This window comes from Sander vitreus, chromosome 17 (assembly GCF_031162955.1).
Source record: "Sander vitreus isolate 19-12246 chromosome 17, sanVit1, whole genome shotgun sequence".
NCBI lineage: Eukaryota > Metazoa > Chordata > Actinopteri > Perciformes > Percidae > Sander > Sander vitreus.
Genome location: NC_135871.1, coordinates 13,774,903 through 13,800,026, shown reverse-complemented (window position 1 = coordinate 13,800,026; position 25,124 = coordinate 13,774,903). Strand labels below are relative to the sequence as shown.

General features: G+C 39.1%; 2 protein-coding genes across 2 annotated transcripts in view; both read right to left on the bottom strand.

Annotated features, from left to right (window-relative positions):
* slc35f3b (solute carrier family 35 member F3b) overlaps window positions 1-7,295 on the bottom strand; it is a 49,650-nt gene extending 42,355 nt beyond the window's left edge. The window contains exons 1-2 of the mRNA XM_078272994.1: window positions 7,098-7,295; window positions 6,009-6,223 (exon numbers count right to left, since the gene is read on the bottom strand). Of these exons, the coding sequence (XP_078129120.1) occupies window positions 6,009-6,223; window positions 7,098-7,192 (310 nt within the window). The 5' untranslated portion in view covers window positions 7,193-7,295. The remainder of the gene's footprint in view (window positions 1-6,008; window positions 6,224-7,097) is intronic.
* A 7,076-nt stretch (window positions 7,296-14,371) lies between these two features.
* Window positions 14,372-22,466, bottom strand: kcnk1b (potassium channel, subfamily K, member 1b). Its single transcript, XM_078273026.1, has 3 exons — window positions 21,907-22,466; window positions 20,135-20,530; window positions 14,372-17,625 (listed from the first exon to the last, which is right to left on the bottom strand). The coding sequence occupies exons 1-3, from the start codon at window positions 22,259-22,261 to the stop codon at window positions 17,369-17,371; spliced, it is 1,008 nt and encodes a 335-aa protein (XP_078129152.1). The 5' UTR covers window positions 22,262-22,466; the 3' UTR covers window positions 14,372-17,368.
* Window positions 22,467-25,124: the final 2,658 nt, after the last annotated feature.

Below are 25,124 nucleotides of genomic sequence, written 5' to 3'. Positions count from 1 at the left end.
CCACTCAAGGCAAAGTGACTTTCAGGCAGGCTTGATAAATGAGTAAGGTTTTCATGTTGCATTTGGCTCTGTTACACATGCAGTTATGTTAAGAGGACTATTACAGCATCCTGCATGTTTGTGATGCCTGCAGTCCCATATTCAGATCATAGAGATGTTCATCCATTAAGTCACACATCCATCTTTTATCCTCAGCCTGAGTCATGGCTTACTACTAGCTCTACTTTCTCTCTCTCTGCTGTGTGAAAAAAAGCCCATGTGGCAATTTGGAAAGGTTGGTGGTAAATGAAACAAACAGGCATCTCTTTGTACTCTACTGAGAAGTATTTAGCCTCCCACGTCTCTTGAAATTGGCTGCCTTCTAGGGGTGTGCAAAAAAACTGATTTACATTCATATCGCGATTCAAGCTCCACCGATTAAAAATCGATTAATAGAATTCCAAAAATTGATTAATTTTTTTTCTTCTTTTTTTTCTTTTTTAATGCCATGTATGCTATTGTCCTGAAATGAGTTTAGCTCGCCATTCCCATAGATGGCGCTGCGTCGAATTCACACTGATGCTTGGGCACTCTGGCAAACCTTAGAGAAAGAATTATTCAACCTGCTCCAACAGTTTTCCAGTCTGTTTAATAATATGTTGTGGTCAACTGTGTCGAAAGCAGCGCTGAGATCTAGTAATACTAAGACTGTAGTTCTGCCACTATCTGTGCTTAAGTGGATGTCATTTCAAGATTTTCAGAAGAGCTGTCTCAGTGCTGTGATGTGGTCGGAAACCTGACTGTAAGGGATCCAAAATATTGTTTTGGGACAATAAAAGGTTTATTTGTTGAAAAACTGCTTTTTCAATAACTTTACTTAAAAATGGGAGGTTTGATATAGGTCTGTAGTTGTCCATTATTACGTATCTAGGTTATTCTTTTTTAAGAGTGGCTTGATTACTGCAGTTTTTTATGCCTGTGGGAAGATACCTGCTTGAAGAGACATGTTTACAATCTGTAAAAGATCTGAAGCCAAACAATTTGAAACATTTTTGAAAAAGCCAGTTGGTAAAACATCAAGGTAACAGGAAGAGGTTTTCAGATTTTGTATATCTGCCAGATTACCTTGGTGAATCGTTTGAAATTGTGTCATATGGGGTCTTGTTTTGCTTAAAAACTGAGACAGCACATATCCTCTACCTGATATGGATGCACTGACTGTTAGTCTAATTTTCTGAATTTTTTTCACTAAAGAAGATGACAAAGTTATTGCAGGCTTCGGTGGACAAAAAATTCAGCTGCTACTGGTACTGGAGGGTTTGATAACCTATCGACAGTAGCAAATAGAGCACGTGAATATTCAAGTTTTTAGCAATAATTTCGGAGAAGAACGACTGCCTTGCACTCCTTAGTACCACATTATAAATGCAAAGTCTCTCTTTATAGATTTCATAATGGCCATGGAGGTTAGTTTTTCGCCACCTGCGTTCAGCTTTTCAACACTCTCTTTTTTCGAATCTTACAGGTGCAACATTTCTCCATGGAGATTTTTTCTCACTAGTAATACTGTTACCGTGCTATTCAACAAAGTTATCGCGTATCGCATATTTTCCTCATATCGTGCAGCCCTACTTCAGCATCAGCCTTCCACTACATTCAGCCATTGCTTTCTAGTTGCCAGTGGATACTGAGTAGCCAGGTTGTGCTGGAGGAGGTTGTGGGCTGATTCTGTTCTGCAACCACTGTAAGGGGTCCAGATGGAACTGACCACTGTGTGGATTTGGAACATGGAATATTTTAATTTGATTTGCTAGAAACAGAAACAAACTGAAAAGGCAAAATGCAACATTAATTAATGGAGACATTGCCCCACACAGACAGAACAACCCTTCATATTTTATTCGCAATTCGACTGACGTCAACAAAATACTATTTTAGGGCACAGACTACACTAAATAACCCAAGTAGTGGCGGCTTTTTCAGGGGAACGTTTCTTTTATTAACATGGTTATTGTGTTTTGGAATTTAAAAAAGCATGCAAAAGCCTCTCTTTTGGAATTAAACCTACCATATTTATCTCATTAAACGTGAAGTGGACACTACTCTCATTCAGTCTAATAAAAATTCAACCACTCCAACAAACAGTACTTGGCATTATGTGTGTTCCACAGCAGCTATTATAATTTGGAAAAAAGAAAAAGATGAAAATAACTGTTATATAGAAGATAATGAGTTCAGTGTATAAAATATAAAGTACTTGTGTAATGTTCCATCTGAAGATCATAAATGACCTGTAACAGGAAGCGAGACCAACAGTGAAAATAATGCTATATTTATATTGTTTTTAATTAATGCCTCTGCCAGGATCCAATTTTTTTTTTCAAAGTCACAAAATAATTTACGGCAGGTAGACGGTGCTACAGAGTACACATTCTGACGGTTTACAGATTTCATTGAAACACCTGAAAAGCCTATGTTATTGTATCCAGCCAGGTAAAAGGTAGCAGGAGATTTCTTTATATAGGCCTAATTGTATTTTAATTAGTATTTTAGAAGTTATATGATGTAGTTATGTCTGATACTTGGACAGGACCATCACAAAAAAAGGAAATTAAAACGCAGCACTAAAAGCTAAAAGGGAAAGTGAAATGGGCGAAACCAGATTCAATCTCTGCCAGGCTTTACACAGATGGAGATAAAAATGTCCCTGAATTGGCCCTCAGGTATGTAATATGTCTATGTCTATTCATTCATAAAATAACTTTACAATGCGCAATGTGGTTGTACGTCAGTAGCCTGTATTAAATTACGTCACCCTTCCATTTCCCCTGTCCACCTATACTTGTGTAAAGCGTCCGTGGGTTTCATGAAATGCGCTATAAATCAAAGTCTAGACTATATGACCTCCCAGTAACTCATTAATATACAGTGGGCAACACTGTAAAGAAAAAGACCTATACGACAGCAGGCGTGGTAAAAAACACTACTGCTTTTGTCCAAAGTGGCCGCTAGAATCAACACAAACTGAAAGTTACTTATAGCCACTTTAAAGGGGTGATTAAGTGATTATATAGGGTATTTTAAACTGTTCCTTAAGGTCTCCTAATAGGGTATGTAACATTGGTTGGGCTAAAAATTGCCCGAATGCTATTTTATTAGGCCCTTAACTACCCTGTGAATATGGCTCTATTTGGAACAAGAGCTTTTCTTCCAAATATGGTATGCTCATGAATATTTAGATGCGCTGCGCGCTGATTGGTTTGAGCGAACCACATAGAAACACATTGGAGACGAGACAGCAGGTCTCATATTTCAGACACTGCAAAGTCATACATTGTTTGTCGGGCTATTTCGTTATTAAATTCACTTCTGAGACTTTAAAGCTCAAATATTACAAAAATTGATGGCTAATCAATAATGAGCTAGGAGCTCCACACAGTCTGACGAAAAAGCGGCAACCTCCATACCCAGTGAAAGTCACTGTTTCCCTGGGTACTGGACTACTGGAGCTCCGCGGAGCTGGCTGGCTGCCAGCTGCCGGCATAACTAGAGTAGCTATATTTACAGTTTGAATTTCGTCACGGCACTTATATAATATCTACCCCAAGGTCTTATAAAGCTAACAATGGTGTCCGATTTCAATTTAATGAATTTTTGAGAACATTAGGGGTTTCGTTAGCTGCGACTCTCCCTTCAATCCTATGTGTACAGATCACGGCTAGTTAGCTTCATTTTTGGTGTAATTAGAGTATATTTACAGTTTGAATTTTGTTACGCCACTTATATAACATCTACCCCAAGGTCTTCTAAAGCTAACAATGGTGTCCGATTTCAATTTAAAGCATTTTTGTGAATTCCAGACGAATTCTAAGAGGAGGCTAGCTAGCTCTCATTGATAGAGCTCCATCCAGCCGCAGGCTCTATCAATGAGACTCGCGGACAAGAGGCGTTCATTTCTCCGATCGTTTGTTTAAATAACTCAACACATTAGAATTACACACATTATAAGATTAACTGGAACCTGTGGTAAGAGATTGCTGGCGTAACAAGCTTGCTGACCGCGCTCTCACTCACACACACCGGCCATTTAGCAGGAAGAGGGAAGCTGCAGGCCCTGGAGCTCTGTCAGGGCAGCGGCGTTTGGTAGTCCATTAACCCAAAAAACGGTGACTTTGCGTGGGTATGGAGTGCTGTGGGCTGCCAGCCGTGACAGAGCTCCATCTACCTCACAGCAGGCCGGGGTCTGTGAAGGAAGGCAGGCCGGGCGGCGAGGCAGCAACACAGGCAGCACCGGCCGCTGAACTCCGACACACAGTCGGACAAAATTTGCAATTAGCCATCAATTTTCGTAAAACGGCCCATATTTGACCTCTACACAGTTGATTTCTCGCATAAAAAAGTCTCAGAAGTGAATTTAGTGGTAAAATAGCAGATTAACAATGTATACAATTTCAGAGATCTGCGCGACCTATTCAGAAAACTACCTGATCTCAGATCAGTGGTGTAGCCTATGTAAATGTTGGGGCGTGACAAAGATAGACTAGAGCCAAATGAGGAGGAGCCGCCGAGTTGACGTCAACTCGGTGGTTCGTTAAGATTTGCCCGTTTTCAGAGGCAGTTTCAAATTGTGAGATTTGCAGAGGAAAGAGGTGACAATGGGATTTTGAGGTTCTATGTATGTCCTGTTTACCCACTAAACTGTCATTATTCAACTATGACAAGGTAAAATCGGTTTTGCGTTCAATCACCCCTTTAACTACAGTTGTTTTGGCAGCCAGATGGCCCTCGGTGATGACACAATAAATTGTTTCATCTAAAGTAAACAAATATGCATATATTTTGGACCCCCACCATTCAATCAGGCCAAAGTGGAATATTCCACTTTACTTGACTACCTCTTTCCTTGTCCCAGCACCAGTAGTTACCAAAGAAGTAAAGACAAATTCTGATCTGAACAGCAGCTGTTCTGTAAAGTCTGCATTGTTAATATAGGTATAGGCCTATGAATTTTAAAGTAGCCGTGTAGCTCTTTAATATTGCAGTCTCTCATATGAAATTTACAAAATGTTCCACCAACTATCCGGTTATAGGTCATCAAATGGCAAAACACTACTGAATGTATTCACATCTGAGCAGCAATAACAGACAAATGAACAGAAGATTGACAGTTGTTTCGACACACAGCAAGATAGAGATCCTATGAAGATAGAGCAAGGGAAGCAAGACTGTAATACATCATCACAGAGACGATGTAGAGAAATGAGATGAGGAAAATTAAAGCTGTGTTGACAAGCTTCTTTTCTTCAAAGAATCAACCGCTCCGAGCACCACTCCCACTGTTTGGCTCCGAGCTCAACAAAGTCCAGTGAAGCAAACATTAGCTCCACTGTCTGCAGCAAGGCAACACTGATGCTTTAGCAACAAATTATCAGAGTGTGCAAATTTAGATTTAATGGGAAATAATGATGAAGATGAGCAACATAATGGTGACACCATGTGTATTCTTATTCAGACAAGCTCTCTTCTTGTTCTGCGCATCACACACACTGTACTTGGCACACCAGCCCTCACTTTGCAATAATACCAGGTTAATGTAAAGGATGAGGATGAAAGGATGGATAGAAAGAAGTTGAGTGGTGGGATTCAAGGGGGACACATCACACTGCTTTACATTCAGGGGGCCCAAATGTCTAAATGTGCTTCTGGTTGGTTAAACATGCATGAACAGGGTGATTTCCATCATCCTGTGACCTTTCCCAGTAACAATGTGAAACCTGTCCAGGGCAGTAAGATCACACCATCAAGCTGCACCTCCAAAGAAGTCAGCACTTTTTATTGTATCACTATCATCAATAGTAGGCTACTTTAATGTTATCTAAAATCCAATCAGTGCCAGATGTAGCAAGGACTAATATGCATGGCCAGCATTGCATAGCCTATATAGATAAAGTAGACGTATTGGCCACTATGTAGGCCTACCACATCATAGTCACAGGAGTTAACAGCTCCATGCATGCAAACTGACTCACTCTTGTAGCTTCCACTCCAAGGCTGATATCCATAATAGCCGGTTATTCGCAATATTCGCTCCTCTATGGACGCGCTGTTGATGTCCTCAAATGAGCGCGAGGACTTGAGGTCCTCTTTGATGGCCTCGTCCACCACCAGGTACTTGAGCTGCCTGAGCTGAGGGCTGATGTCCGAAAGCCTTCTCGGGCTGACGTCGGGCGACTTGCGCATCCCGCTGGGAAGAGAGAACAAGGGTGGCCGGAGTTATACAGTAAGACAAAAGTGAAACCGCTTAGTGAAAAGAAAGGGAAGCCTATAAATCCTTGTATATGACTTGATAAGACAAGAGTTCTCGTTGGCTAAAGCAGGAAAGTCAGTGTTGTATGTTCCACAATGACCGGCGTTAAGGGTCCCTGCAGCTCCTCTCTTGTACAGAAATCATCATCCTTCGCTGGCCCTGCAGTCCGCACAACAACACTGTGAAAGACACTAAGCGAAAGTGACTGCTCCTGCAACTGCTGTATACTATGCACTGTGCACTGCAACTCTTATTATAGGCTTATACTGTAGGAATCTGAAGCTAATGAATCGATCAGGAGTGATTTGTAGAGACGGAGACGGGACACTTGTGACAGCTCCGGGCTTCATAGCCTACATGTAGAGGCAATGGGGCACAAACTGTACGCAGCTTACACAGTACAGCCTATCAAATATCATGTTATCATGCAGCTGGGGAAAATACTTATTTTGTGTCCAGCAGGTGAGATAAAACGAAAAAGAATGGTTAAATGTTGCACTAATAAAGCTCTGTAGTATGATGTACCATAAGGCACAGTGGTGACCTGGCAGCCTCTCAGCTGTTATGAAACGTGAAAGCAAAACATGATTTACTTGACCCTCTGTGCTGCCGTATCCTAATCCAATAGCTGACTCCCAACAATTAACAGAGAGAGAACAGAGAATAACACTCTACAGCTATTACTGTTAACACCTGTGCCCTTTAAAGTCAATACTTTATAAATGCGCCTATGAAATCAAGTGCGCAACAGGTATGGCCCTGCCTCCAGTCGCATGGCTGCAATGCTTTTGTAAAAGTTTACATGTCTTACATCGGCATCAAGGTAGTAGGTCCAAGGTAGTACATACAGTCCCGGTGGGGCCGTCCGACCCGGTCCCACACACGGCCCTCTCCATCACCATACATCCTTAAGGCAACTAAGCAGGGCAACTACTGTAAATCTAAATCCTCATCAATACTGACGGAGACAAGTACCATCGTCCTGCTTCTTCTCAGCCCCACCAACATATATGCCTGGCCACTACGATAGAGACTGTTTTAACAAAAGGGTGCGCTGTGCTCTTGATGCTGCTGATGGGTCCTGGAGGCACTGCAACAGCGCCATCTACCGGATGCAATCCTTTTAATTTAACCTGGTGTTTCTGAACCACCACGTCAGTACCAGTAGGTCATACAGATATATGAACATAGTACACTCTCTTCTTTGGTGAAACACAAGACAAAACAGAATTTGCTTTCGTTCCCAGACTCCAAAAAGACCCACAGTGGCCCCTGAATCTCAATCTGCACATATATGCACTTATACAGCTCTCTTCCTTGTAGCTGATGTAAAGTATCTGCATTTTTCTTTGGCTTTTTGGCTCGAAAAGTCCAATCATTAACATCAGCAGCATGCAGTCATACTTTGCAAATTAGGTCTTTCTGGTCCTTTTCCCTCAAACTGTCACATTCAGACAGGCACAGCAACTCTCCCACACTTTAAAGTGTGAAGTAGGTGTTTTATTTTTGATCTGATAGTGCCAGTTATTTGTGGCTCAGAACAGTAACATGTGTTCTGGGTGATATTTAAAAGACTAGCAAGTGAAAAAGGGGATAGGAATGTGAGGCAGAGGCACAATTGTCTAGCTGATATTAGCATCTGTCTAACAATAAAACTCCTGTTGATGTGTTTGGTAATCAAGTTCATTTTGCCCCAAACATTTTATGTCAATGGATAAGTCAAAAGACAGACAAGTTGCTTTCCTGGTAATTGTTATACTTTTCGTTTCCGCTGCTGTGTGGATGAAAAATAATGTATTTTCCTCCGTTATGGTGCAGAATATCACAGATTTATTGACTGCACAAGCCCAGACGGTTTTAGATGTTTTTCAGCACAGGTGTGAAACATACTGATCCCTCTTACCAGATAACTTTTTTCAAGCAACTATAGCTTTTTCAACAATTCACAGGCCATGGGTTCCCCTTTTCCTCATTGTTGGATCTACACATACTGCTTAGGTTTATAGACTTCTAAACTTTGCCACATTTAATGCAAAATGTTCATGAAATGTAGCTCATCTTTATCTTCATCAGTTGACAGTCACAGTTCTTTTTTATATTAACACGAGAGTTTGAAAAACACACTACTTGTAATGTTGTTGCACAGATCACACTTCTGAAAGCTCAAAACAAAGTCAGATACTTGATTTTAATTATATAATCACCACCAGTGAACGTGATTACCCAATTACTTGAACCATTTCTCTGATTGGTTGCAATCAACCATTTCCCTGTAGTCATCTTTGATCTGTGGCATTAAACAGAAATAACATTTCTACTGTTTCTTTTCTGCCTCTGTTCACACAGACCTTTGAAATACAGGCCCTGCTATAATCTTGAAATGTTGGTGGACTCCTTAGGTAAAGTATAATATGAATAAGAGTCAAGCTCTACCTTGCAGGAAGGGGGTAGTGTCGCCCAAAGGTCCCAGGTCTGTGGTCCACTGGCTGCATTGCGTCGGCATTCTGTGAGCTCCTGACTGCAGAGAGCTGTACAAGAACACAGACTGTTTTTTGTAGACAGGTTTTGCATGGATCAATGACCAGCCACTCCTTTCACATCAACGCAGTGGGGGGGGGGGGGACGTGTGCTTACGGGACCTGTGCTTACTTGAGCAAAAAACTGGAGTCTATAGTCATCAATAAGCGGGTCAACACCTCCCATCGGCAGTGTTAGGGAGGACAGGATCAGGTTCATTTAGCATAATGCACCTCTCAACTTCACATCTCAGCCAATGCCAAATCAATTCTCACTGGTCAACCTTCTGCTTTACCCAATCTAAATAATGTGGAAACCTTCCCTGTGAGAAACAGTTATTAAGTTTTCAAATTATCAGTTTATTTCCATATGTCCAGGTGTAATGGTTCTCTTTCACAGCAAACATTTTGACTTGAAAAGTGCTCGTGTAATTAATAGGTTTAACAATGACTACGCTCCATCGCGTGTCCCAGTCATTCCAGTGAGTCAGCATGCACCATACTTGGGTCGTGGAACTGACTCACCTAAATTGAATGCAGCCATCATTAATGTTATTAGTTACACCTGTGCTTTTACTGCTATGACACGTCAACATTGCTGTTGTGCAAAATATATATTATTATATATAGTATATATATATATGTCTTATTATATGGATGAATTGTGTAATTTTTTATGAGAATGATTACTGTACCTTGATGGTAACATTATCAGCCCATGGTCCTGATAAAGGCCAAAGAAATACTTCACAGATGTACTTGAAATTAGTCGTTATAAGTCCTTTTTCACAGCAGTGATAACTTTAACGATGGCTCTGTTCTATTCAAGTGTCCCACTAAGTCATGGCAGTGTGGCAATGAGCCCCAAAACTAAAGCAGCTACATGGAATTCCACCATCATTAATTTTAATATCTACACTTTTCCTGCTGACATGACAAAATGTCTTCTGTGAAAAGGGCCTACTTTAATAAGGCACATTTCTCAGGGGAGCTCTAAATCCTGAGAAATCTTTACAATAATCCTGAGAAGTTTTCCCTCAAAATATGATAGTCCATATATTTCCAGAATGTAGAGGGATTTCAAAGTGCATGGGCTCCAGGTTACTTGTGGTATCTGTAGTCATGATAAAAACAGTGCAAGCGCGTGATAAATATTTCACTATCCTTCATCATAACCTCCCTTTTAGGTCGTTTCTGTATTCTCAAAAACTTGTATGAGCACTTAATCAGAAACAAAAGCCAGTATGTTATAAACCTAATTCCATTATTTCTCTTACCCTCCTGTGTCCAGTTTCATACAATTAAAAAAAGAAGAAGATGTATATCCTCTCTCTTCTCACCATCAATATTTAATGCAGCGGTCAGCCTGGAAACAGTGTGACAGTCCACTGCTGATTGGCCAATGCAGATGGCGAAGTGACACTCTAAGCCAGTTAAAAAGGTCACATTCATAGTGTATTTAAGTACTTACTTCTTAAGTTTTGTAAACATGTTATATCTCATTATTACTCAGCGTTTGATTAGCGACTTTTGCATATGCCAACATGAGGAGCAATGTATTGTTATAATCCAGAGAGACACATCTAGTCCTCTGTTGCTAAGGAAGAAATGTTATTTCAGCCAGGAGAAAACATAACCTTTATGGAATGGGCCTGTGTGATTTCTTTAGGGTATATTTGTTATTTAGCTGCCATTATTGGTAAGGTTGACACACAGCTGGAGGGGAGTCAGAATCTCCATGGATGAGAGGACCCGCAGACGCTATTATGTGTCAACATTGGGAACCAGTTAGCTGCCGAGGCAAACAGCTCCAGTGGGAAGAAAAATTTGCCATCTTCAGTCTTCTTTTCTGGCCAGACTTAACCGCCCTGATTTCCATTCTTAGATGTTCCCTTTTTAGTTTTGCTGACAAATGGAAAAAATACAAAAATACATGATTAAAGTTCTAGAAGTATCCATGCATAGTCCCTTCTCTGTTTTGCTGCTATTAATATTAAATGAAACATCAGAAAAAGCAGGAAACTGGCACTTCAGAGGTGCTTTTTAGCTTGACATATAGTTCACACAGAATGTGTTGTGTAAAATGTTTTTAATTTACACATAGATAATAAACTCTGCTTTGCTTACAGACATCAATATAATCAGTGACTGAACTGGGCCACCCTCTAATTGAATAACTACCTTTTACCATTAAACATTCACAGCCATTGTTATAAATAAAACATGTTTTTATACATTGAATAATATTAGATCTGTTTTTGACATGTAAATCCTCTTGCTTTTTGGTGTCTTAGACAGTGTGCACCTCTCCTGGTATAAATGACTGAGCTGCATATTCTTTGCCCAATTTGCCAAAAGGGATTCAAAGTAATTGGTCACTCCATGTCCGCGAGGGGAAACTCGGCACCATGCTTTTCAGCCCTGAAGGTTGTCTGACATTCACCACTTGAAACAAGTCATTGATTCTTCCAAATATTTATAACCAATTATTTTTGTTGGGTTGTAAATACTTGGTGAGGACGAGATCTCATGAATTAGGCCATTTTGAGGTTATTGTGAAGGCACTCTGATAGTGTTATATAACTGTCATGGCAATTGTCAGTATTGTTCCTTCATGTGCCTATGATGTGATACAAGTTGTGTTGGTCAAAGGCACATGACTATTTGCTTTTTGTCATCCAATTAGTTGTCATCACAGCTGGATATCATACTCAGATCTCAGTGGGATAATAAAATGGAAAAGAAAGAAACGTGCATCGTGCTGTTGCATTCCCAAGAGTTACTTTAAATGTTTCAGCATGACTGATAATGTTTCGACCTGTAACCGCTTTCGTCAGAAATCTGAACTCCCGGGAAAACAACGGCAGGATACAGTTTTTGACCTGTTCCCCTTTTCATGTATTCATATTTGTTATTCAGCACCTAATAAAGGTGCATGTGTCTTCTTTGTCTGAAACATGAGGGGAGCCAACTGTGAGTCCTGATGTTCTCTAAACATGACACACTGCAGCAATGGAGGTTTAAATGCAAAATATTTGCAAGAAAGAGCATGGCTGCAGCATCCATTCACCCCCCCCTCCTCTTCTCTTCTCTTCTCTTCTCCCTTCTTCTGGTCCTGTCAGTTTTTCTCACATCTTATACAATCAAGACAGTTAACTGGGGCAGTGTGTATGTCCTGCTAAGTGTTTCCTGGTGCATGTCTGAACATACTGTATATATACATGCCTTCTACGCCAAGAAAATAGGACTGTTGTGCACTACTGCAACCTCTAATTGGGTACATTAATTCACGCAAATCCACACTATGATTTAGAAAATATAAGCTACACTCCCTTTACTCCAGCAAAATGAAAGCAGTGTTTCCAGTAGCAAAGGAGAGCAGTTACAGAGTTGGCAGTGGGGAATGTTTGTGCTTGAGGCCTCCTGCATTCCCATAGTCCCAGCGTGTGTGTCAGGATATAAATAGAGTTGCTCCACCACCAGAAAGCGGTGCTATAGGGTAGATGCCAGTTGATGCCTCAGTCTAACCCACCTCCTGTCCTGGGTGACCCCTGAGTCTCTGGACCATTGATAAATGAGGAGCCAAAGTTGCAACAGTGGACTTGTTGAAAAACCTGACTGATGAAATGTCAAGCATCACATATTTTGCTGCAGTGTGTGTTACTCTTGGGCTTTGCTGGAGTGGCTGTTTGATGCACATGCACAACAAAACACATGAATTATTTGTACAGTAATGCAACCAAGGGCACATCCGGATTTCTTAAAGAATAGCTTTAGGTTCAGTGAAATTATGCATTTCTCACTTTCAGCACATAGATACAATATTCTTGCAGTGTGAGGCTACATTCTTTTTTATCTTCACAGCTCAGGCTATGGTAGTTTTCTGTGTGCATATGAATGATGCAAAAAGATCAAATAGCAATATTAATGACAAGGACCGGCAGGAACATTTAATTCCAGTGTGTAGAGATGTGCCTTTAGGGCATAGTCCTGTTCTGCTTGATACACTCCTGACTGACAGCCTGGCGTCGTCTACTGACAATTGTATGTATGTATGTATGTGCATGTTTGCGTGTGGGAACAAATAAAAAGCAAATTAAGTATAGAAAAGTTGTGGCATTAGAGTGATGTTCTATGCTTTAGCTGGCCACCTGCCAAAGTTGAGTCTCTAGAGTCAGTAAATGCAGTCTCATTTTGCTGTAAGATACAGACTTTGCTTGTACATGCAGAATGTTTCATTTCCAGTAAGGGGATGCTCTCCCCTCTAAGTATTAAACATTGGGTTTTTTTGTTGTTTTTTTTTTACATGTGAACAGGTATGTAACTCAAGAAACTCATTTAGTGACATTTAGCAGGCTGCAGATTATTATAATTAACTTCCAGAAATGTATAGTGCATTATATAATACACATTCAAGCATGCGTGTGTACTTCAAAGCAGGGATTTTGATCTGAATGAATGATATTTCTTTACAATCACATTATGTAAATTATTCCTCAACAGTTATTTTCAATTACTGTGCACTGTGCGCCCACAGCTAATTGTGTTCTCATAACGTGCATCCAATGAATACTTTGCCAGGAGCTGCCTTTGCCTCATATTTATTCAGGTAGTTCAACTTGATAGCATGGTTGTCAGCTCAGTGGCTCAGCAGTGAGCAGTGCCTGCATGTCAGAGCTAATTACACTTCTGATCAACAAGAGTTACAGCTGTTGAATAAAAAAAGTGTTTACTGTTATTTTCTTTCAGCACCTTAAACACACCCAATAAATTCACTTTCCTCTGAGACATATGCTGCCCGGTGCAATAAAATACAATATATTCTGTTATACTGGGATGAATAAGGTGGATAATTTAGACTGAATACACCTACATTTTTCATTTTGTATTTTCTATGTATTTCTGTGTGCTAGATATAGTACAGTAATACCAAAGCCACTAATATATACTGCACATTTTGGAGCTTTGTTGGTCTTCACAGGTTCTCATCATAAATCAGTGTCCTTCAACAGCTAACAATGTCCCCTCTTTTATGAAGTACCACATATAATGTGTCTGATGTGCAAATCATTGCTTCGTATGCTCAAATAAGAAAGCATTTCTTGTTAATTAATGAATGGGATATCTGTGGGCCTCTTGTTCACCTCCAACTTTAATTACTGCTCTTCTATGATGGAGACAATGATGAAGTCCACACCTCCGTTTCTTTTTCTAAGATAAGACAAATGACTAAAATAGTATTTTAAAGTAGCAACAAATAAAGAAAAAAATGCTACCCAACAGATAATCACATTGATTGCCATTTATTCTTCTCTTCTTTACAATTCACCCAAGTGTTTTGTATATGGAAAAGCCTGGCAATTATCCACAACTTTCAACCTTAATTGGATTCAATTGAAGTACACGTGTATGGTAACTGCATGTTATGTAAGCACACGTGTTGCTGCAGGGACACAGCTGAGCACAAAATCAATGACCTACCACTGGATCAGCTAGTTTCGATTGGCATTGAACATATGGCATTGAACATATGTACAGTACTAGCTCTAGATAATACAGTCAGATTACGTAATAATAAACCAACACTTTATTTAAGACACACTGATATTTTACAGTTCATGGATTCACTTTTTATGCCAAAATGAATTTTACAGAAAACCTAGGTGCTGTATTACAAAATTGGTATTGTAATACTAAAATACTCATCAATGCATATGAATCTACAGTATGCACTAAAACAACTGAAGAGCTATGTACAGAAACCTGTGATTCCAAATTGCCTAAATTTGTTACTTTTGTCAGCATAAATAAATAACGTCACTGTGCTTCCATTTGTAATCCTTGACACATTTTCTCCCTGAACAGAACTACTTTACCTGACAGCTCTCACCCTCAAGACAAACTGTATGTGCATGACAAATACTGTCGAAAACAGTAATGCTGGGGTGGGATGTCAAGGGTAAAAGCCTTGACATCAATCTATTTTAATGTATCTACAAAACAATGAAACATCTTACAGTAAAAGAGCAACCCCTGCTTGGCAAAAAGTAAGTTATCCTTTTTTTTTCTCAGCAGATAATATGAACAGTTGCAATGCTTCACAGTTTACACGAAGGCCCAGACTGGTGAAAAAAAAAAAAATCTACAATCCCACTGATCTATAAAATACAATATTAAAGATCAGTGAGTAACTCAGATGATGACACACTTAAAGCTAATTTTGCAAGCGGTCATGAAAACATTGTTTTCAAATCAACTTGTCATCACTAAACTGACAGAGCCAGCTGAGCAGCAAGGCGTAATGCTGCACTCTGTGCAGGCCTTAAATCTTGCTGTAGCAAACGGCATAAAAAAATGTTACATTCAAGACATCATAAAAGGCTGCGACTGTGTCTTGATGTGGCGATGTAGCAGAGAAAGATGAGGTTAGAACTTCAGCTCCACCCAGATACTGAGATATAGTTAAAATGTATAACAAATGCATGTCTTTCTATTAAATGTACTAAAATAGGATTCATGACAAATAAGTCTGCATTGCAGCCGTATGATACACTGTACGTTTGGGTGTCTATTTTCGCCAAACGGAATATTGCAGGATGGGTAAGGGGATGAAATTAAGTACTTCTGTCACAACATTTTTCCTTCAGATACAAATCTTTTTTTTTAAAACACAGTCAAATGTCATACAAACTTGCGAGTTTAGTATGCAAATTTTTGGAAAGTTATTCTTGATTGATGAGCAGATCCGATGTAAATAATCAGAACTGGAATGTTTTAGCTGCACTCCTGCTGCTTGAACTTATAGTTTCAAGTTTCCCTAATGCACCGTTTCTAGTAGATAATTACTTTCATTAATTACTACTAAAGTGTTTTAAATCTTCCTCATGTCAAAAAATATACATTTCTACATTCAAATGATGTAAATACAGTAAAATAGTTTCTTTCGACATCTTGCGCCTTTTTTAGGTTAGCGCCATTATTGAGCCTTTACAGATCATCCACATCAAAAGTACCATTATTTTTCCATTAAAAAAGATCTCCTTTTTTTAAACGATAAAATCTTTGGAATCATTTCCCTTTTCTCTCTGAGAAATAACAAACAGTTATGTTTTTCCCCTGTACTACTGCCTGGCTCCAGTACACGTGCAAACTGAGCTCTCTTTATTGACAGTAAAATGCAATGGGCCAGTCAGCACTCTGTGGTTCCCTTTTTTTAAGCTCAGCTAACCTCTCCTTCCCTTTTCAAACAGTCCAGCACACATTAAGCCAGACAAATCAATAAATTATAGTGCTGCTTATCATCACACATGGATATTGAAATAGCACTGCAACATGTAGAGAAAACACACACACACACATCCGCAGACAAATACTATCCCTCACAATGAAGTGTGTGACGACGTGAAGTACAACAAGAATAGTTAACGCCTCAATAAAGATGAGCCAAAAATGCTGCAAAACATAGACTGTAAAACTATGTTCTTATATACAGAGTAAATAGTTTGTTTTTTTCTATTTCTTATAATACTTTCTGTATATTTTTATCATGTCTATTTAATGCGTTTTTGTGTTCTTCTGATGTGTGTACATTTCTTTTCTTTTAAGCTGCTGTAGCACAGGAATTTCCCCGGTGTGGGATTAATAAAGTCTAACTTATCTTAGTTTCTTCTTGGTTTTATTTCTTATTTTTTAAACAAAACCTGTTTGTTTGCACACTTTCAGTATATCTTTTTCTGAGCTCAGACCACTAATTCATAAAATGTATTGTCTATTTTTTCCAGATGCTTTGTTCAGAATCAACTGCAAGCTCTCTGTCAGTCGATACACAATGGGAAAACGCCTGAAAATAACGTTAACTGAATGCAATACTTGTCATGGTACACTGACCACATTTTCCTGTCAAAGTTCTAAATGAAAAAAAATAATGTACACTGAACTCCAATGATAGTTAATTACATGAGTTGTTCTTATGTGTTGGCTACACTTTGGCTCATCTTTATCAGGTGTGTTAATTTAAGCTATACTGTACATCTTAAAACATTTACCCGATTATGTACATTCCACATACCTGTCAAGCATCTCTATTTATAAGATACGTACATGTTTATGTTCTATTTTGTCACAGACTAGAGCATTGCCCTATCTTTCAGCTAGATTTAAGAGACCAATTATTTTCTAAAATGTTCCTAAATATGCAATAAATATCACAGCTCATAAAAGGAGCGTATCTCCTGTGAGTCATAAATACAGCTGAAGGCTTTTCTTTTATCGCTGGCTATGTCTTTATAGTCACTGTTAAAATATTAATTTTCTCCCTGATTAATGTGCATACATTTAATCTCTCCTGCATAGCCCTATATTTTCAGTATTGTGGTTTGATAAAGAAGCTTGTTTGCTTAATCTGAATAGTCTCAACTAGTTTTACAAGTAAAATTTGCAGGGCTGAGCTTTGCAGAATGCCTACAGCTGAGACTTGATCTACTCATTCTATCTACCTACAGTCTGGCGTGCATTACCCACTACTTTCCCATTTTCATCCTGCAATAGATGTTTGCTGTGTCGATGTTTACTGGATCATGGGATCGTCATTGGGGGAGGCCAGAGTTGGGACACTATCAAATGTCGGGGTTTTGCCCTCAGTGTAAGCTGTGGCTCTGTTGGACACAGTAGTGAAGGACAGGTGGTCGTGCTCCATAATGGCGAGGCGGTCCTGTGGCTTCTCCTTCTTCAGGTAGAACATCTTCCTCAGCTGCTTCAGTTGCTGCAGCTCGCAGAAGGTCTCCAGCACCACCAGCATGACTATCAGACCCAGGATCAGGTAGACTGAAGAGACACATGTAGAAGAAAAAAGAAGAAGGGAGTAATTAGACGAAGTGAGTAGCATAATTAAATGATCAAAACATATTGAAATATCCCTACAGCCAAAAACAAACAGTTGCCACATATTTTATAACCCTGACAGTAAATCACTTTCTCAACATTCCTTTCTTTATGGGATTTAAAAATAATAATACATTTTATTTATATAGCGCTTTTCAAGGTATTCAAAGACACTTTACAATAAAACCAATACATTAAGCACATTAAAAACAAGTGAAGCAATACAACCGACCCATTAAAAACAAGCATATCAAAAGCAAGTGAAACAATAAAACCAGCAAATAATACCAGGTGAAATGTAATATTATTAGAGGGTGAAGGCTAATCTAAAGAGGTAGGTTTTGATAAGTGATTTGAATGTGTCCAGGTCAGTACAGTCACAGAAGTGTATGGACTTAACACATACTATTCTGATGTCTTTTTTTTTTTATTACTGTAGAATTTTACCTGATGCTTTTTTATACTATGGCAGCTGCTGTTGTATTTACACAGTGAGACTCAAAAAAATATTTTGTGATTTATTTAAGTCATTCTTTTGGAAAAACAAAGTAATTATTTAACAAGTAACGCATTTCTTCACTATTTTCCCAAAACCTGTTGCTTATATGCACTGACACAAGAGGGCAGTGTCTAGCTAACCATGTGATAACAGAGCGTGTGCTTTGTTGAATAGTGAGATGTTGATTGAGCTTTCACCGACTTGCTTTCACTTGATACAAGCAAACCATCTTTGGCAGCATCTAACATGAAAAATCCGCTTGAAACGCCCCAGCAACCCAAGGGGCATTTCTGTTTAAAATACATTACAAATCCCTTTTTTGTTACTGTATGTACACAGAGTAGCGCTGTGTCTTAAATGCTTATAACAAAAGCAGTGACTGCTTAGCATCCAAGGCATGGCAGAACAAGACAAACAAAACACTTAAGCAAACAACATGAATTGTTCATCATTTGTGGCAAACTGTGTCTTGCTCTTCTGTTTTAATGATCCAAATAATGATGTCACTCACATCCGTTACGGACATGTAATTCTTCACAGAGGAAGTTGTACAAATGTGTCTTGTGTTATTTGTGGAAACAAATACACTCTGTCACAGACTTCACTCTCTTCCTACTGAATGACGTCTCGCTGGCTGGTGCGTACCACACACACCCACACACACATGCAGATGACAGTTCACTGCAGTAGTGTTCGACATTCATGCACACAGCTTGTCAAGAGCGCAAGGGTTCAAATAGAATTTGACTCCCCCCCCCACTATTAGCCCTGACAATGCTGCTGACAGAAAGCTGCACAATCACCCAGAAAATGCAATCAATGCCTTGCTGCTCTCCATTAGGCCATGGCTCGTTTTGTCCCCTGCACAGCACTATGATTTCTTACCTGACTGATTAACGGCCTTTAAACAGCATTGAACAAATAGGATGTCAAAATGTTGCCTTTTCAGCAGCATTCACCAGCTTAAAAATATCCAAAGTGTGGAAAAAGCTACAGATTTTGCAACTGAACCATTTTTAATAAGCTATGCATTGTTTAGAAGTTTGCAGTGAAAAGTTTTGCAGAATATATGCTTTCTGTTGTAACAATGTCCATGACACTCTGTGTGAGTAGGACAGGTCATTTCTAATGCTGTAGGGGTTGATTTCTCAGTTCAGTTTAGTTTAGTTTTGTAATAGCGACCAATTTTAAAATCAAAAGTATATTGCTAGCAATATAATTCCTACTATATCTGTCAGGTAAAAGTATATGTCACATCTCCTTTTGGCTATAACCCAAAGCTGGAAAGTGCAATAACTGATGTATGTCAAAATCTTATCCATCATGCCAATACAAAACCAAAATGTTTTTAGGAGGAACCAAATATATCTGAATGCTATCTGTGTATTTGTAAGCATGTGTTTACTAATTACACATGACATTCCACTTTACACACGTTTTCAATAAACGGGTCAAGAAATAGACCCAGCAGATTGTGTCACACGTGTCACACCCAGGTAGGTCAAAGTCCACCATCATAAAACATGCTATAAGGGATATTCTTACATCAGTAAATCCTTACAACATTAATTCTGAGACTTAAGATTAACTTGAACAAATTTAGACTATCCATATACTACATGTTACACAGTGTTGCACAAATTATATATGATGTTATTAGGGTTATTTTGCTGGATAGCATGCTTCCTTTTCTTCCAGTGCAAACAAAGCAAGCACTCATATCCTCTTTGCAACATGAAGTGTTAGAGTTTATGAGAAATGTGATCCTGAAACAGACACAATGCCTGTCGTCTGTTCTGTAATATATTTTGGCTCACAGCATAAATGGTTTGACAATGATATATGCTGTTTACAATGACTCAAGACAAACACCTCAATAAGGATGAAAATGGACAGTAAGCCACCACCTTGCCATGGAAATAGCTCAAAGTACGAAGAATCATCAGCACTCACCAGTGATCCCCACTTTGTAAAGCTCCCTGAACCTCTGATTAGAGGCCTCTCCAGGTACGTAGTCACCCAGACCGATGGTGCTGAGGGAAATGAAGCAGAAGTAGAAGGACTCCAGGAAGTTCCAGTTCTCCTCCAGCGCTGAGAAGATGGCGGCGGGGATGAGAAAGAAGCAAGAGACGGACAAAGTGGCGAGCAGAGTGGCGTGTACGATAGCCACCAGTGGCTTGGACAGGCCCCAGCGCCTGTGGATGTACATGACTGGCCTCCGCGTGCTGAACACCATGATCCTTTGCACCACAGCAGTGAGGAAGAGGAGGGTAAAGGGGATGCCAATCATTGAGTAGATAATGCAGAAGGCCTTCCCACCATCGGACAGCGGTGCTGTGTGACCATATCCTGTAGGAAAACAAACAGGACAGAAAATGAATATGTGTATACGTGTGCATCAGGTTTAGAATTCAGCCTGTTTTTGGCTTATTGAAACTAAAACAGGTTCTTGAGCAACCATGTTAATTTAATGCCCCAGTTTAACTGAGAAATAAAATAACAGGAACAGACAGTCGCTAATTAAATGTAATAGGCATTAAACAGAGGAACAGACAGTAAACAAGGTACAGGCTTAATTAAAGCATTCACAGGCAGGTAGAGGATAATTACTGAGAGTAGTGTCTCAAAGTGATGTGAAGGAGGTATTGCTGTTAAAACCTACATGTTCTTGTGAAGTAGACCAACAAGAGTGTTAAAAATACTGTGGCTCACTAACATCAATCATAGCTTGTGGAGGAAAAAAAAGTAATTCTGAAAGTGCCATTGCGATTATTAAAAGTCACAAAACCACAAAACGTTTTGAGACTAAAAAAGTCAGAGCTCTTTCTGATCTACATGTCTGTCGATTCTCTGTTTAACCATCAACAGACATTTGATGAGACTTAAAACAGGAAAGGTTTTATGCAGCCAGAAAGCCACTGCTGTACCGTTAGGTATCAGCACAATCGTTTATGTTGAAACCTCTGAGATAACTGCAGCCTTGTGGCAAGACTAAAGTTCTTCAGATATCCTGGCTGACAAGCTCTTGCAAGCCATGTCCTTTTGAGCAAGATAAGAGGAAAATACTCTATGCACAGTGTTGTGCAAAACTGTACAAATGCCTTAAAAGAAAATCTAAAAAACTGTGTGTTTAGGTTGTGCCTAAATTGGAACATGTGATTTCCTGGGGGGAAAGGGAGATGATGTTTATATTGAACTGTCACAAATTTGTGTACTTCAGTGCCTCGCATTGGATATAGCCCTGCTTCTGTCTGGAATACTGCAATATAGGCCCTACTGTAAATTCTGCAAGAGGGCTGTTCATTTATAGTAATGTAAGGCTATATTTGTCAAAGGCTGTACTGACTGCAAGGCAGTGTACGCTGTGCCAACATAAATGCAAGATAGAAAACACCGCTTTAGCTTCTGTAGGCCTAAAGAGAAAATGCAACAAACAGCTTTGTGGCCTGATTGAAATAGTGACATAATTATTGTAGGCTAATGTGTATAAAAATTAGGCACATTCTGCATGAAACATTTTAGTTTCCACTACCTGACTAGTTACATTCAGTAGTAGGCCCAGGTCAGACTAAGGATGTTTTGCCAAAACAGGAGCACACTTAAGATTAATTTTGGTTGAAAAAAAAATAGAGGCCTATTCTATCTTATTTTGCGCACCTGGTCGGCTGCATGATGCATCACCTATACTGTCCAGCGTGAGGTTATCGGCGGTGACCAGCACTTACCTGTGGTGGACAGCACGGTGCTCGCAAAAAACAGCGCAGAGGTGAAGTCCCAGTTCCAGTTAGCTGAGGCGTTATTAAGGATGGAAACCCCATAATTACTGGCATCCAGGGCTTTCTTTAGAAAACGTTCTAGACGCTCTTCGGATAGACATTCATTTTCTTGGAGGAACTGTTTTTTAATGGCCCTCAGCTCCTGGCGCAAGAGGTCTTCATAAGGCAGCTCAACCGAAGAAAAGACAACAGCGCCGAATATGAGATAAAGGATATACCCCAAGACTAGAGATACAAAATACCACGTCGATTTGTGACTTTGTATCAACCGCACACACGAATTGCTGGCTAGAGACTGAAGCATTTTCAAGAGGTAGCCTATCACCTCGGTGTTACGTTACGGGTTTAAATATAATAGGCTACTAAACTGACGTTATTAATTCAACCGCCTCGCGCGTTATTTTAGCGAAATATATCCTTAAGAGAAGGATGTTGTTACAAAGCTCAAATGAGGATTCTCTCTTCCCCCTCCGCGAAACCTGCTGTGGCATATGAGGCTTTCAGGTGCTGTCGGAAATATCACTATTATTGGATGAGAAGAGTAACCTATTTTGACTAGAGAAGCTGAGATCCTCTATGGGATAGGTCAAAAGAGCACATTGGTGCCTACTTTCTAAAATGATGCAATTTATATTAATTTAGCCTACAATTTACATTTTATATTATTTCAGAAACACTAAGTTAAAGGCTCCTGAATGTAGGCTATTTATGGTATTTCCGAGCTTCAAATGACAATGAAGGCAGCAAGTGATGTGGCGGCGAAAAAGGCTGTATGACGTAAGAATTTCTCTCCTCCCAGGTAGTCTGATGATCCGGTTTTTACGTCTTTCAGTTTCAATTCAAAGCCATCGAAAATGTCTGAAAGCTATTGTCATTATTGTCGCCTGTTGTTTTGTAACCTAAGATGAGGATTGGGAACAAAGAGAATGAGACGCCCTAAGACGCAGAATGGAGCAGGTTGTGTGCAGAGACATATAATAGGCCTAGGCATACAGTCTATGGGACAGACGTGGTTTAGGAATAGTATCGCATTGCCAGACCTATACTTCAGGAATAACGGATTAATGACTCCTTAATATAAACTTTTAGATTAAATGAAATGAAACTACTGCTACTCCTGTGGGGATTTTTTGTGTGTTTGGACTCAAATTTATATTTATATAGGCCTAGCCTATTTTCTTGTCAGTGTTGGAATGTAGGCTAAAACTTACAAGTAGCCTACAATTCAGAGGTTTTTTAACTTTACTTGAGTATTTTAGTTGCTACTTACACCTCTACTCCATTACATTTTGGAGGCAAATCCTACTTTTTACTCCACTGCATTAATTAATAGATTTAGTTACTAGTTACTTTACAGATTTAGATTATTAATGCAAGATATAAATCAACAAATAGCCTACATAGTTAGATAATACAGTAGTGCAATGGTGCAGAGTGCAAAGGGTGCCAGAATAAATATGGGATGATAAGTGTAACAGCTTGCTTTATATACATGAGGTAGGTGGATATGACAGTATACAGTGTATACAGTGATGCTTATATGGCACTGCGACCCAGATAAACTGCAGTCTCTCACAGTTCCAAACCATTTCCCCTGAGGTCCTTGCCAGTCTGGTAACTGCCTCTAAGAGCTTTTTCCTGTTTTAAGTAGATCTATTCTTAATATTATTAATATGTCGCTTTCCGTGGGTTCTGTGGCCTCAGCTTTTAAAACCGCTGTTATGAAACCGCTGCTTACAAAAACAAATACTGACCCACAAGTTCTTTTTTGCAGGCCAATTTTTAATCCACCTTTTATGTTAGAACTTTTTGAACGGCTGTTGCGAGCCAATTTACTGCCCATTTATCCAACAACAATCTTTTTAATAAATTTCAATCTGGCTTCCGTTCCTGTCACTCAACTGAAACTGCCTAGAGTAGTCTGGTGCTGCTCCTTGACCTGAGTGCAGCTTTTGACACTGTGGAAGGGCTTACTTGTACTATATGTTGAATTATGAGTGAGTGTTGTTTCCTGAAGAGTTCCTTCCTTCCTTCCTTCCAGAAGGCTACTTGATTAATAGCTAATTAATAGGTGTGTTAAAATAACATAATATTATGTGTTAAAATGATATTATAACTGAAAGTGTTTCTAGGGAAATGAAAAGATGAAGACCAGCACTAATTGTTGGATTTTAAGTTTTTTTATCCTTCACAAGGCTACAGCACCCACTAAAGATTAAAGTTGTTTATTATAACTCATAATTAAATTATTATTCATATTAACTCAATTTCATAGATGATTTGCTCATTTTAACTAATGCCTTGAAACAAACAAATATAATTGTATTATTATAATCTTGGGTCTCTGTGTATATTACACTTGAAATTAAAAACATTACTTAATCTTGAAGAAAAAAACATATCTGAGCAAATCACTGACTGTGGCGGTTCCTTCGTATCATCAAAGATTTGCATTTTAATTGAATAAGGGTCAGAATGAGGTCACTGTTCTGACTATATGTTATCAGTGTTATCAGGGTAACATGAGCTCCTTTGTTTCAGGATTTGTCTAATGATTAATTAGATAAAATTGTTTTAGCTGTAGATGTTTAGACAATGTTTTTGGTGTCACCATTTGTGCATAATGCCTAGAACCATATCCATTTAATTTAAACAGGCACACTTTGGTTTGGATGCAACATTATTTAATCTATTAATTTAGGATTCCTGTATTACTCTGGTATTAAATGAGTTGTCATAGAAAATATGTGTTCTATTTACTTTGCTATTTGTGGCTAAAACTTGCAAACAATAAGGTAAATTTCAGTGTCACCACATAATATTTATGTTCAAACATGTAAACTTAAGTTGTTACATTTAAATGCAAACCTTCTAATTTAGCCTTAGCATGGTTGAATAAGTGGGCAACTGTCACAAGACCACCAGGGGCCCCCAGAACCCCCATAATGCATGGGCTGTTGTAATGTTACAGCATAGGAATACCACTGTACTATATAACAAGTTATTTAAAGTATGATCATTCATCATATCAGTCTAGAGGTGACCATATGATAACTAATTCACTGTGACTGTACTCTGTGGTTAAAAACACTGGGGCCCTGGCTGCACAGTTATGACCGTAGTTGACCTATCCGGGCTGCCGTAGTAATGCAAGACTGAGGCACTCC

What these genes read in the sequence shown, in the direction of transcription:
- kcnk1b (XM_078273026.1), bottom strand. Translation starts at nt 22,261, where the DNA reads ATGCTTCAGTCTCTAGCCAGCAATTCGTGTGTGCGGTTGATACAAAGT. An exon ending in CACCGTGCTGTCCACCACAG is followed by an intron (nt 20,531 to 21,906) that starts GTAAGTGCTGGT and finishes GTTTTCCTACAG; the next exon opens with GATATGGTCACACAGCACCG. An exon ending in TTACAAAGTGGGGATCACTG is followed by an intron (nt 17,626 to 20,134) that starts GTGAGTGCTGAT and finishes GTGTCTCTTCAG; the next exon opens with TCTACCTGATCCTGGGTCTG.